The following is a 15,235-nucleotide window of genomic DNA, read 5'->3' as shown; positions in this document are numbered from 1 at the left end:
CTGAAAGTGTCCATGTTTTCCCGAGCAGACGCACTGGGATGCATTTACATTGAAAGTGAGTAATACCAACTGGGAACTATGGACTTCCAACTTGAAATGGATTGCAGCTTTAGGGCTACAGAAAGTCGATAGCAAGAATATTTCTATTAGTTCCCTGAGTCCATGACCTGGAGGATAAGGTGTGACTCACCTGTACAGTAGCTGCAGGACTCTGGACTATGTATCGCCCTCCTAATGCAGTGTCATTCCACAAGGCTGGTTGATGGTATATCAGCAGTCTGGCTGGTAGACTTCTTTTGACTGCTCTTCTCTTGATGAAAGCACCTCAGGTTTCAATGTTTCAAATGGTCACATAATTGAAAACAACAAATCTAACAAGTCACCCTTCCATGAAAAACTCAACACCTCTCGTGTTTCTCTCCAGGAGGCTCCCAGATGTGCTGCATCAGGTGCTAATTATAAGTCAGGACTGTCCTCTCTATGTGATGTCAGCTCTTCCAACCACACAGTCTGATAAATCAAACTAAATATGACTATATAACTTATCACAAACACTTATCAATGAAGAAGTTAGTTACATAGTGCTACAAGCTAGCAGAGAGGTGTCAAAAAACAAACAACCTCCTCACAGGTGTGCGATGACCTCTTCCTTACACAAAACTATTCTCAATAGACTTCAAATGTGATCTCTGTCGTCAGTATTTGGAGCCATTTCTGAACAAACTAAAGTAAATACGTTCTTCGGGGAAAAGGAACATCTCACCCAGTGACTCACTGATGTGACAGAGAAATAAAATCAGGCTTTGGATACACACACAATACTTGTTAGTAGATGAGTTCATTGTTGGTTTGAATCCAAACATGAGATTTGTTGACAAGATGAAAAATGTAGAAAATCATCAGAATTATTAGTAATGTCAAGTCAAACAATCCCAAAAGTATTGTATCACCTTTAAAGATTCCACCTCTAAAGTTTCCATCCTCAATGCAAGTAAACTACTTCCCCATCAAATCTAATATTGTTCCTTTGACTCCATCTTTACTTTTCTGCACCCAAGTTGAATTCAGTTACCTCTCATCAGTTCATATGGAGATTTAATAGTTAAAGTATGAAACATTTCAGGGTAATGTGTGTAAATTATATTGATATATAGAAATCTGGGAGGAAATGAATGACGCAGACAGACATAAGTTTCTTTGGCATGAATGTTGTATATGTTAATAATCCTGTGCTATTACCACATGGCTGTACACTGTGAAAAGCAATCGCTGGGTGGAAAAAAGTCTAAGGAAGCATTAGACTGCAGGTGAAAGTTGTAACACTTTTATTTATCATGACGACATCAATAAATATGTTTCATTTTCCACTAAAACCAATAACATTCATCTCATATTCAGCCCTGTGAAACTACACTATAGATCAAACTTTATCTGATAAAAAGCTTAAACAAACTTTCCCAACACAATCCAAACCTAATATCACTCTGAGCTGTAGTTGGAGGCAGCAGACCAGCAGTCTCAAGAGAGGTGCAGTCTAAACCTCAGAGGGTACTTTTCAGTCTGTGCTGCCTATCAGTGGTGAGCCACTGTAACATCACAGAGTCTGAATGTTTATATCATTTATGTGTATAAGGTGTTTTTACAGCTGTCAAATTTAACCCCTTAACAGTATATACTCATTACTAAAAGAATATGTCAATTTTAACAGTCCAGATTTAAATAATCTCAACTATGCCTACATAGAATTTAACAAACATTATATAAAAAGTGCATGAAACAGACAGTTCCATACTGTTTCACTTCTTACTCTACCTTTTGAGGATTTCTGATTAGCACTGTTACATTCAAAGATGTCCTTTACGCTGGAATTGATTTGGATCTTAATTTGGATTTGTTCTGTCAGACATTACAATCATGTATATGAAGGCAAAACTATTATTTCCTGAGACAAACATCATAAACATGACAACAATAAAAAACATCTTGTTCCTTGAAAACAAAAAAGCACTGTATAACAATTAAAAGAACTCAAGCTAACAATTTGATGTTTGGTTTCATGATAACATACATAAGTGTAAAAGAATCTCTGGCTTGTTCAAATATTCTATAAAATCCCTTCATAAGAAAGTATGGTGACCATGTTTAGCTTTGTGGAGTGTCTCAGTCTCTTCTTTGTACTGTGTTTCTTGATAGACGTACCACATGACAACACCTGATGGATTAATGGACAGTGTCAGCTCTGTTGTGGCATTCAACCCCTTCACCAAGGAGCCACCAAATACATCATAGGCCTGAAAGGAACATAAAAGAGCAGGTTTAAGGCTGAAGAAGACTAAGTTATTCACATTTTGAATTTTCAGATGTGAGTTATGAAATCAGAAGCAGTGTTGGATCTGTTTAAACTGTATTCCAGTGTGACTACAGGCTAACAGTCACAGCTAATTAAAAATAACGATCTGTTTGGGTTATCCCTCTAACATCCTGCCATCTATCTCAGCTACTGATATCATGAACCTCATCACAGTTTCAATTCAAATGTCATTCACCACAGAGATCCTGCTGACAAACTGATATCTACCATCAGCTGCTGACACAACAGGGTCAACGAAGCTTTCTCATATCTTCTAATCATTTCATTACAAACATGAAAACACAGTGGGAGATGTAGAGGGTGTACAAACCCTATAGTTGCCAGCATCATAGTTGAGTTTAGCCAGAGAGGTGTGGTAGCGGTAGGGCATGTCTGTCCGTCGACTCAGGAAGACAAGGGCACTGGTTGACCCAACCAGAGGCCTCCAGTACACCTCAATCTGACTCTTCTCCTGTTCAACAACACACACATTTTAAAAAGGAAAATATTAATCTGATCTTTACAAACACAAACCCTCCTCCCACCACACTGCCAACAATGTTTTAGAGTAAATAAAATGATGTCTAAATAACAATCATCACCTTCAGCAGGCGTCTACCCTGGATACCCAAGGGGTCCTGATTGATGCCGATGGCCACTTTGTTTTGCAGGATGGCCCCTGCGCTGTTGTCCAGGTTACGAAGGTCATTAGACATGATGAGAGGTGAAGCCATTATAGCCCATATAGCCATCTGAGAGCGAGCCTGGTCCAGACTGAGACCAAAGTTTCCAATGATGAGCTGAAGAGAGATTAGAGGTATTTGAGAGGCACAAAGAGACATCATAGAAGTGGGTAATGAATAGATAGAAAGAGCTAAGAGGGAAGAGAGTAGGAGGCTCCCTGACATTACTGCAAGCACTGGTTGAAAGTAACTTAGAACATTCATCCAACTACTGTACTTAAGTGCAATTTTGAGATACTTGTATTTTACTGTAGTATATTCATGTGTTGCTACTTTCTACTACATCACTCATAATACTGCAGTACTTTTACTGTAATACTGCATACTACATCACTCATAATACTGCAGTACTTTTACTGTAATACTGCATACTACATCGCTCATAATACTGCAGTACTTTTACTGTAATACTGCATACTACATCGCTCATAATACTGCAGTACTTTTACTCAAGAAGAATTTGTCATGTAGGACTTTTACTTGTAATGGAGAATTTTTACATTGTTGTATTGGTACTTTAATGAAATAAAGGATCTGAATACTTCTTCCACTACTGATTTCCAAACAGCACCCAATCATCTCTTGTTCTCCTCATCTCCACTGAAACACAAGCTGTTGTTAAAAATATGTCCAGCACTTTTAAAAGGCAAAATCTTTACATGTGAAATGTGTGGAACAGAGCAGAAAAAAAAGTGTCAAATCTAGTCACCTCAATGTGGACATGGACACAGATTATGTTATATGGGTAGGTTGACCTTATCCAAACTCTGTCCCATGAGCAGCTACCTCTGTGTCATATAACTTCTGCATAAAAGTTTAGCAAGTGGGCAGCATAAAACCAAATGAATTAAATACAAAAATACAGTAGAGAAAACCTTAAAGGTGATGACACACTGAGATACAGCAGTTACAGCTAATGATTATGATTATTTCTATGAATATAGTATACGATTTATTTCAACTGAGTGACGTTGCAAAGGGTCAATAATGAAGACAAATCCATCAGACCATATCAGGGTCATTCCATCGTCCAGGTCCTGCGATTGGCTGCAGATCATCCTGGTTGTTGGAGAACCAATCGATGATGCTTTGCAGACTATCCCATGAGTCCTGGATATCATCGTAATTCCTCCACAGGTGACAAATATCCCCCAGCAGAGTGTAGTTCACCTGGTAGAAACAGGGAAATTAAAATAATAATCATAACATTATACTTGTTTTCAGCTGTTCTGTCCCACTCATTATTACCTAAACCATCATATAACACAAACATTACACCAGCCTTGTTTCAGAAAGCAGGATTAATGAAAACTGTGAGTATATTAACCCTGAGATGATGGAAACTCAGGGTATTCGGTTTCAGAAAGACAGCTATCTAACTACGGGTCAAGGTGCAGTAACTGACTCTGTGAACATATCTTCAACAAACCCTGAATTTCATCAATATACTAACAGTAAGCTATCTTGTCGAAGCATAGTCAGTCTCTTCTAATGATCACCAGTAGGCTTACTCCTTCATTTGTAAAGTACACACACTGCAAGAGTATGAGTCAGTGACTTCTTCTTGTACAACAAGTTAAAAAACAAACCAACATAAAATCAGTTTGTGGCAAAAAGGTTCCTGTTATAATGTAGCGATCGCATTAATTCAGCCTTGTTTCAGAATATCAGCACAATTTTATCCAACTTGGTTTGATGTAATGACGACTCTCACATTAGGTGGAAGTCCTCCCTGATAGACAGGCCAACTACAGGAGTAGACCATAGGCCTGCCTGTAGCGTTCAAAGCCTTGGACATTAAAGGGTAACCTGTGTGGCACAAGAAAAACACTCCATGATCTCTTGTGGCTTCTTGTATGAACCAGTTTTCACTGATATTATTCTGTACATATGACTACATGACAACATGTTCTAAATGTTCTTACCCAGCATTTGTTCAACAGGATTTGAGTTACACCCATCAAACTTCAGATAGTCTACCCCCCAGCTAGCAAAGGTCTGGGCATCAATCTCAATGTTATCCAGTGTGGTGCCAGGATAGCCCATACATGTATAATTGCCCATGTCTGCATAGATGCCCAGCTTCAGTCCTCGGTCATGGATATACCTTGCAAGTTTTGGAATACCTCCTGGAAACCTGGAGGAAAGTAAGCAAACACTTTTTCATTGTAAGGAACAAACTAAAACAAGACCCCATAATACAGACAGTAAACTTTCATTTACACTTCTCCATATACATTATATTCATCTTGGTTTTACTGCACAAGACACAAATCTGGGTAAGCATTAGAAGATGGCATTAATACTCCTAAAGGTAACTGCTCCTCACCAACAACGGCACAAGGGGAAGAACCCTTTCTGTACAACTTCTTGTAGCTAGCTAACTAGCTATGAAATAACTAAAAGCCAAACTAAAGACAATAAAAAAATACTGCTAGATGATTGGAAGGCGGGATAAACTCCTAAATTGACATCGACAGAGGACGTGCATGTGGGTCTGTTTATACTATAGTGTGTGTCTGCATGCACAAATGTCTTCCAACAAGTTTGTCAGCACATGCTGTCACGTGTCACTTTCATTGTCTAATCTTTGCAGGTGTTTTCGTAAATTACTGGATAATCTTATTACTTCAAGGTCTCTAAATAATATTTAAATAAAACAAAGAAAACACACTGGCTGACCTGGTTCTAAAGCATAAATGATATACAACTGGTGGCCACAAGCAGATATGGGTTAGTTTAAAGCCAAAATTGTTGGAAATCATTGAACACACAGACAGATAAATTCAGTATTGTTAAGGCAGGTGGCCACTTATCCACACCAGTGCTTAATGTATATAGACAGATGCATTGACATCTTTTCAACATTGGTCTAGAATGTGTTTCAAAAAGGTGATTAAATAGTTTCTTATTATGATATTGTAAGAAGTCAGTTTGACAACAGGATGACATTTTGGGCTACGTGCGAGAAGACAGGAAGTCAGGCTGGAGACCAGTTTCTGTGGTGTAGTCAGATGTTTGGTGGTTGCATTTACACATTTACAGTTATCATATGCGTCCAAGAATGAAAACTCACAGTGCAAACTCCTAATGGCAGATTCTGTCTACTGAACAATTTCAAAGCAAAACTGTACTTCAGGATTTCAGCAGTGGCGGATACAGAACGTCATTATTGGGTAGGCATGGGAATATCTGAATAGGCCTCTTTTATTAAAGAAAGAAAAATGCACAGTGGAGCAGTTACTGGTTTTCACTGTAATTGAATTGCAAAGCGTGGAAAATTGTTAAATTGAATCAAAAAGCACAAGTTAGAATTTCCACTGCAGTTAGTATTTATAAGAGGCTTTGGATAGTTAAAAGAAATGTATTTTAAGCCTCAGAGTTGTATTGCTTAGCAACTGGCTGATAAGGGCATAATGTATGCTTTTTACTGTATATTGTTTGTTCTTTAGCTGCTCTGTTGTGCGTTTTTGTTTCTCTAATAAAAGAGGCCCATCCAGAGGCCTGTACTACAAAACTGGATTAACATACCCGGGATATCTCTCCGTTACCTGGGTTGATTTACTCAGACATTCACAATCCTGATAAACGGTACTACGAAGCTGGTTATCAACTCGGTAATTCAACCCAGGGTTTTCCTCTTGATCAGTTCGCGTTCACATAAAGGGTTAAAGGTGTTTGCAGCGTCTGACCAATCACAAACATGGAGAAACCCTGCAGAGCAGCCTACTTTACCATGGAGGAGCAGACAATTATTCTACATAAATATGAACAATTCAAACACATCATCCAGGCCAAAAGCAACACTGTTGCCGCAGCAACAGGAAGGAATGCTGGCAGAACATTGCCGACTCTGTTAATGCATAACTTCGTGAGACAATATTAATTCATCGGACAATATAAAGGTAAAGATTTTCAAGAGACATTAAGTTAGTTTAATATTCAACATTCATTTGACATTCAAAATACAAAACTATTATGTGCTTCAACCATTTGAGTGAATGATGTCAAACCAACTGTATAACATACAGAATAATATCACCCATGTGCCTCAAGGATTATTTTTCAAATATATCTTTTCGTCAGTTTTTTAACAATTAAAATAAATAAATAATCTTACCACCACTCCAGTTTCAGAACTTGTGTCAGGAAACCTCACAAAAAGTCTCAATAAGAACATCTAGAGAGTAATCGCTGCAAAAGTGCAGAAAAACAGAATTTTATTCACATTTTTCAATTGACCAAAATATATATTTAAAAAATAATCCTTGAGGCACATGAGGGATATTATTCTGTATGTTATAGGAGTTGGTTCGACATCATTCACTCAAATGGTTGAAGCTCATAATAGTTTTGTATTTTGAATGTCAAATGAATGTTGAATATTAAACTAACTTAATGTCATAACGAAAGGAAGGACACTGAGGAAGCGCTCTGCCTGAACCGTCTGTGCTGTAATAAAGTGAAATTAAATGATCAGAGTGCTGTCCTGACTCCGTTTATATTGTACGATGAATTAATATTGTCTCACGAAGTTATGCATTAACAGAGTGGGCAATGTTCTGCCAGCATTCCTTCCTGTTGCTGCGGCAACAGTGTTGCTTTTGGCCTGATGATGTGTTTGAATTGTTCATATTTATGAAGAATAATTGTCTGCTCCTCCATGGTAAAGTAGGCTGCTCTGCAGGGTTTATCCATGTTTGTGATTGGTCAGACGCTGCAAACACCTTTTAACCCTTTATGTGAACGCGCACTGATCAAGAGGAAAACCCTGGGTTGAATTACCGAGTTGATAACCAGCTTCGTAGTACCGTTTATCAGGATTGTGAATGTCTGGGTAAGTCAACCCAGGTAACGGAGAGATATCCAGGGTATGTTAATCCAGCTTCGTACTACAGGCCTCAGAACCACTGTTTGAAATACTTCTGATCAACACACTGAATCAGCACCTGTTAGTGAACCTGCCTGGTTTTATTTTTTATTTTTCAATACAACCTACAACATTAATGGGTCATCAATAGTCTATCTATTTTCAACACGCGTTCCTGACACCGCTTATTATAGGACGTTAAGTGTGGACACACAGACCTATGATCATAACCAGATACAAAACCTTAATTTAAAAGTGGGGTGTGTCTTATGCACTGGTGTGTCCTATTCACCAGTTTTTAAGGTATATCCTTACTGAGGTTTTATTAAATCAATCATTCATTCATTCATTCATTCATGTTATCTTTTTCATAAATCTGGGTGGGTGGGCCACCTGTCAATCTGGGTGGGCCTGTGCACATCCAGGCCCACGTGTCAATCCACCCAAGGGATGTCATCAGAATCATTTGAAATATCTAACCTGAAAGTATGTGCTCTGCTCTGGTGGCTTCAAAGCAAATGATTTACAGTAAAGGAAGTTGGCAGAACACAGACGTGCTGAATCTGCAAAGTAAGAAAAGTAGACCCACCTAAAAGATTCAGGCTGCAGCCTCCCCTGCTCATCTCTCAGCCTGGACATCCAGCAGTCATCTATGATTACATATTCATAGCCCAGCTCCTTCCAGCCGTCCTCAACCAGCCGGTCTGCCATGTCTCTGAACAGACTCTCACTATGGACAGGATCCACAGGAGACAAGTGTTATAAAAATTAGAATTATACTGTACTTCAGATGTTTCAATTCATACAATGTGTGTGTGTTCCTGTTTTAAATAACTGTTTGAATACTTTCTGTCTCAACGGTTCAACTCTATGTGAGATGGAGGAGTCACTTTTTGAACTTCTGTTTGTCTACTGATTAAGGGAATATGTATGCCAACTGATGCTGTCCTTGAAAATATCTGTCAGTTATGGGAGGCTAAATAAATTCAACTCAAACTTTGATATTTTGAATCCAGTCTCCTTTATTAAGGGTAAATCATTCATTTCTTATAACAACAAGACTATAGACAGAAACCTTAGTGCTTTCAAAACTTTGTTCCTTATTGATGCTTACAGTGTAACCTGGCTCAGGTGACATGTGTATGTGCTTTGACAGAAAGCACAATTCATTGTTCCTGATACACTCTGCCTGGATGTTGGTGTCTACCTCAGTCACCCATATTGTTAGTGATTAAGGCTTCAGAATCTTTGCAGAATTTTCAGTGCAGAGAAATCCCCCAACTGCTCATACCTGATGCAGTTCTTTGGATCATCTATACAGTTAATATCACAGCGGAAGCGTTCCCAGGCCATCCATCCCATGGGTGGAGTCTTCAGCAAACCGTTATCCAGTGCCACAGTCAGTGAGATCAGGGCCAGCAGGAGTTGACTTACTGGTAAGGGCCCCATTTCTACCATGAGAAACATGGAAATGAAAGATTTCACACATATGCAAGCATACAGACATACTTTTAGTCTTGTCAAGGTGGCTAAAGATTTACTCATTAGTCATAAGATTTTAACATGTATTCTGGATACTTGTCTTCATACTTCATACTTTGAATAAGATACAACATATGATCATAGGACAGATGTATGAAAAGAACCATAACAAGCTTCTATCATGTAACTTTCCTCAGATAAGAAGAAAGAGGCAACATTGTAACCCAAACATAAGGCATGCTGGGATTTGCAGTTTGATGAGTTAAGTGGATCAATCAACAAAATCTAAACCCATTAATATAAAAAAGCAATAAAATGACTTTATTTAATTAAAGATACGTTTAACTTAAACTAAGTTAAAGATATGTATGTTAACATTAAATTAACATTAAAACAATGACAGGAATATAAAATTGTATAAAGAGAAAAAAACATGACTGACACACTGCAGTAACACTGTGACAATGTCTATTCAAGATTGTCTCTAAACATTACTGAAAAAGAGAAAACTAACAGTCTCTCACCTGTTTACCTGCAGCGTCAGTTTGCAGATCACTTAGCTCTGCTTCAATAATAAGACTGCTGTCTCCTCTTCCTGGATTGTCCACTGAGCAGCAAGTGTTTCTCTTCCTGGTAAAATAAACTAAGAGTCATGTGACTGCTCTGTGTCACATGATCAGGAAACAGGTTGAAGAGGCAGAAACGCAGAAACACAGTGTAGAGGTAATATGCTGTATTGCAAAATTGTTTACATTTCTATATTTTTTTTAGTTTCACTCTTGTGTTTCTACATGTATTTAATATTACTGTTGTTGTTTTCATCAGAAATTGTTTTCATTCACTTGTTTGTAGTGTTGCTGTTGTCATGAATGGAAATGATATAGTGCAACAGGCCAAACAGAAGGAAAATCAAACTGAGTTGTCAGCCACATGTTTTTTTATATGAGACATGAATAATATAAATGTAGCTATAAACTCATCATTAAAGCACTGTTTATTCTTTGAGGTTGTTCATCAGAAGCCTGTACTACGAAGCAAGTTCAACATACCCAGGGTATCTTTCAGTTACACGGCTTCACTAAACCAAACATTGGACATCTGGATTATCTGTACTACGAAACGAGTTATCAACTCTCTCAGTCAACCCTGGGTTTTCCTATCCAGCTACAAGCGCGTTCATGTGAAAGAGGAGTTGTTAATTACGAGCGACAGAAATCAGCGCCGTGACTGTACACAGCTGTAGCCTATGATATGAGAGGAAACGATGAGGCGCACGCGCGGACATAAGTATGCTTTACGCACCGCAAAAAAGTCATATGCAATGAGGCGAAACATAAAGGAGAGTAACCATCTAACCATACAACAGAACAACATACTGTAAAGCAAATGTATTCTTTCATGTAGTTTACCTCAGTTCTGTATTGCCTGAATATTGTAGTTCCCATATCATTGCGCATTTTACACACATCATCTTTTCTAATTTAACAGATGTAGAAACACTAGAAATGATTTCCAAATATTAAAAGTAGTTTAGGGCACAAGGAACAGGTATTAGTGTGACTTAAAATATTCATCAGAGTGAGTATTTTGATAATGAATGAATCATTCTGAATATCTCATATAAGAATAAAATATAGCTACATAATGTCAGACTGTCTCTGCTGCTGAAGCAAAGAGAGGAAACGTAGTTAATGACTGAGATCTATCTGATCCAAATGTTGCATTTATAATCACTGAAGAACATAAATAATGTGTGGATTTTTTTTTAATAAAAGAGGATCTTTCATTATTTCCAGTGATCATCACACAGTTTGTTCATGTTATTCTGAGCTGCAGTGATAAATCAGAGTCTATACTCATCATAATCAGCTTCACTCTGGAGATAAACTATACTTTGCACAATTAAAATGCAGCTAAAATCATCATTATGTGTTTAGTGTAGCTACAGTAATAATGATCTCTGTTTGTTAGAAGCTCTGCTTTAAACCCGGAGTGGAAATAAAAAGCCTCAATGTTTCTAATGACCGGTAAAAATTTAGCCAGTCTGTATTTATCCTTTTTTTTTTTAAAGTTGTTGCTTTATTGTAAAACATTGTGTGTTTTGCAAAAATCCCTATCATACATATCACATATCAGAATATTCTATTACTGTTAAGCCCACTATGAATATTAATATACGCCAAACCATGTGTCCTGTATCATAGCTACATGTATGACATTTGCAGCAAAAAAAACCTGCATGAAAATCAGTGAAGTATTCAGTGAGTTATGATTGATTAAATGTGCTGACACTTCATTGCGCCTGCCAAACAGATTACACTGAGTGGAGCGGGAGACCTGTCAAAGATGGCGGCCCCACGGCTCGTCAGCACCAATAGGCAGTAGCGGTCGATGCGGCGTCTACTCTTTATTATGTGTATGGATGGACCCACATGAGAACTGTGTGTTCTTGTAATTGGTGGCATTTTCCTTTAAATGGTAGTCCACTTACTGACTAAAATAACTCAGAAACAAAAATAATGGAAAAAAATAAAATATTTATTTATGGAAAAAAACAAAAAGAAACATCAAATTTGAAACATTTTGTTCTTTTATTCTCAAGGTAGATATTCTGGCAGCTCATATATAAATTATGAAATATTTTACAACAGTACAGTTTTTTGCAACATACTCAAAGTACAACTTCTGTCCCTTTTCTACCTAAACTCTCATTCTTTAGTCTCATTGGCTCTTCTACTCTGGAGTGTTACATTCAGATGACTGTTTGACCACTGGAGCATAAGTAGGGTTTTTTTTGTGGGTTTTTTTTTTAAACCTTTGCCGATACATGCATGGATCTTGGATAACTAAGCCACCCAGGTTCTCAAAAATATGTGTAATTTAAATATGTATTGTTACAGTATGTGTTCAAAGACAGGCTTTTCCATGATATATGTTTTACATTAGTTTTAGATTCTCTTTTATACAAGAAAGATCAAATAGCTCTAAAGGGAAGGATTTGATAAGATCTTGGCAAACCTGAAAATAGACATGGTATAATGGACAAATTATAGCTAAACAGGAATCGTGTGAGTTGGGTCTTAAAGGTTCTATATTTGTGTCAATGTCAACAAATCCCATGAAAACACCAAAAACAAACAATCATTACTTTCTGATTTCACTCAAGACAAAACCTATGCCTCACAGATACATAGTTTCATTTTTTAAGGTCGCTGTAGTTTTTAGCAAACGTTACTCAAACAGGAGAAAATAGTGCATTTGTTGGGGATTATTTTCAGCAGTGGATGAATCCATATTTGGTGTTCTAGTGAGTATTTCTGACAGCAGGACGGTGTGTGTGAGACTCAGTCAATATAAACTACAGTGTGTGTGTTCATGGTAATGAAGGAACATGTCACCCAGTGCAGCAGTGTGGCCCCTTGATGTGTTTTTAATAGTTTTTGGACAACGATGGAGTTCTATGGCACAGAGGAATGAAATGTATCAGGCTTTGATACACACACAGTAAATTAATTTGTAAAAGTAAATGAATTCATTGTCAGTTTGGGACTTTGCATGAGATTTGATGACATAAGAAAAATTGTGAATATCACCAGACTCTTTACCGCAAATTCAAAACAGGTCACTAGTGTATTTAGAATGGATTGGTCATAGCAAACACGTAGGCCACAGGCACCTGCAGCCCAATGTTGACAATATGCCATTTTCCAATGCCTAATGCTCCTATAACCAACCCTGCTAACGTTCCCAAAGTGCCCGGCCACGAGGACCACTGTCCTGCCACAGCTGCCGCTGCACCCACTGACACACCCGCTGCCCCCACCACGCCGAGCAGTGCCCCAGTTTTACCCCCATCTCCCAGCACAGGAGCTAAAACCTCGACCCCGGCCAGTAAACCCCCTGCCACCAAAGCTGCCCCCACGATGACTTTCTTCTCTCCAGCTGCTTGCCTCACCAGCGGCCCACCCACAGTAGCGCCCAGACCCAGCTGACACAGCCTCCCCACGAAGAAAGCTGCGTTCAAAGCCTCCAGGGAAGACTGCTGATTCATGCGAGCACTGATGTTTTCTCTGGATTGATTGTGTCCTGCCTTATGCATCTTCATGGCAGTTGTTACAACCACCTGTCCAGCGTGCAGGGTGAGCATAGCAATGACAAATGTTGCCAGCATTCCCATACATCCTACTAACATCCAGAACTTAAAGTCATTTGATGTCAGAAGAAAATAAGCTATGATTGCAACCAAAGCCAAAAGCACTATAAACACAGACTGGTGACCTCCATAACCAAACACCCCAAACCCTGATGTTACTATGGCAACCACTGTCATCGGGATCCCTGAAAAAGCCAAGAAGTCCACATGTTTGACCACCACTGTGTTGATCCAGTCTTGGATGGTTCTTTGCGCCATCTCTGCCTCTTCACTCTCTATCTTCTTCCTCTCTAGCTCTTCTCTCTGCTTTCGCTCAGTGGCCCACGTGGTCATGAGCTCCGTCCCGCTGGAGTCCTCTCCCTTCTCCAGCGTCAGGATCCTCTGCTCTATCTGCACAGCTACTCTCTGTCTCTGCTGCAACTCAGTAATTTCAATTTGTTCCCTCTCCCTGGCCAAACCTGCAGATGCCAGAGTGCAACAGGCCTCTCCCTGCTTCCAGAGGAACTTAAATATGAAGTGCAGGGGTGGTTTGAGCATGGTGAAAATGCTCAGCGCCCACAAAAGGCCCACCATGCCGTAATTCTTCACAATCCATTCAATTGCGATCCCGAGCGTGGCTCCGCTGAGTGTGGTCCCGAAAGCACCGGCGAATCCTGCTGATAGCCACAAGCTAGCAGAGTCTGTGTGAGAGGCCCCGCAGCTCCTCGTGGCTGCAATCACTGAAGCTACCGCCGCCGCCATAATCACACCAGCTACTACTGAAGTCATCGCCGTGGTCAGCGCCGTGGCTCCCATAAGCGTCCCCAGTCCCAGAGCACCAACCAGCCTGACTTCCTCCATCACTGGCTTCAGTAGATCTCCTGAGGTCATCACAGACAGGGTCTTGTCCACTGGGTCCTCTGTGGCTCCCAGTATGCAGCCTCCCACTGCTCCCAGTACAAACCCTACAGCAGCCTCCGATATAGGGCTCTGAGCTCCTGAGACATGACAAGAACCAAATCATCTCAACAATTTAATATGACGTTGTATGATCTTGTATTTAATGATGGATATGCACAGAATATGTCCTTAATAATAATTATTGATTTGTTTGCATTTTACTTCATTAGCAGGACCAGAAGAAGACAGCATTACAGTGTGTGGATGCTTAGACTCACACAGTGATTTTACACACTATTACACAATCTTGGACCATGGCAATGTAGCTTTTTACTACACATTGTACCTGTGTAAAAATGTATTGATTGTCCTGATTTGATTTTGTGTGGTTTCACACATGATAATATATGAAATGTAAAACCATTCAATGATGTTGCGTTGACCTTACTGTTGTCTTTTGACCAACTTTTATCCTTTTGGGTCAAAGTTTGACTGACTCATTTAAATGAAACTATACCTCAGTTTTGAATTAACGCTTGTTGTCCTCCCAGGTCAATATTGACCCAAGGACATGATGCAGAATAGCAAAATTCTTCTATATTCAATTCAAATGTGCTACTTACTTACTAATAATTACTTTTGGTAAAGAGTTGTGAGTGAGTAAAGTCACCACGTGTCTGTCACAAATGAAGTACCTGCAGTCAGAGACTCTCAACAGACTGGTTGATCAGGTTTAACTAGTCGAGAGACCATGCTGC

General features: G+C 39.1%; 1 protein-coding gene across 1 annotated transcript; it reads right to left on the bottom strand.

The window, feature by feature from the left end:
* Positions 1 to 1,308: 1,308 nt before the first annotated feature.
* On the bottom strand, positions 1,309 to 10,058 carry LOC133983718 (alpha-N-acetylgalactosaminidase-like). Its single transcript, XM_062422890.1, has 9 exons — positions 9,970 to 10,058; positions 9,255 to 9,414; positions 8,553 to 8,693; positions 5,019 to 5,230; positions 4,808 to 4,902; positions 4,102 to 4,263; positions 2,953 to 3,150; positions 2,682 to 2,822; positions 1,309 to 2,291 (listed from the first exon to the last, which is right to left on the bottom strand). Exons 2-9 carry the CDS (start codon positions 9,410 to 9,412, stop codon positions 2,118 to 2,120), a joined length of 1,281 nt encoding a protein of 426 aa, XP_062278874.1. The 5' UTR covers positions 9,413 to 9,414; positions 9,970 to 10,058; the 3' UTR covers positions 1,309 to 2,117.
* Between the last annotated feature and the right edge of the window lie 5,177 nt (positions 10,059 to 15,235).

This window comes from Scomber scombrus, chromosome 7 (genome assembly GCF_963691925.1).
Source record: "Scomber scombrus chromosome 7, fScoSco1.1, whole genome shotgun sequence".
Taxonomy (NCBI): domain Eukaryota; kingdom Metazoa; phylum Chordata; class Actinopteri; order Scombriformes; family Scombridae; genus Scomber; species Scomber scombrus.
This window is presented reverse-complemented; position numbering and strand designations above follow the sequence as displayed.

Coding starts and splice junctions, on each gene's coding strand:
- LOC133983718 (XM_062422890.1), bottom strand. CDS start 9,412: ATGGGGCCCTTACCAGTAAGTCAACTCCTGCTGGCCCTGATCTCACTG. Junction 5,231..8,552: donor CTGCAGCCTGAATCTTTTAG/GTGGGTCTACTT, acceptor ACTTTCCTCCAG/GTTTCCAGGAGGTATTCCAA. Junction 4,903..5,018: donor TCCTGTTGAACAAATGCTGG/GTAAGAACATTT, acceptor TGTGCCACACAG/GTTACCCTTTAATGTCCAAG.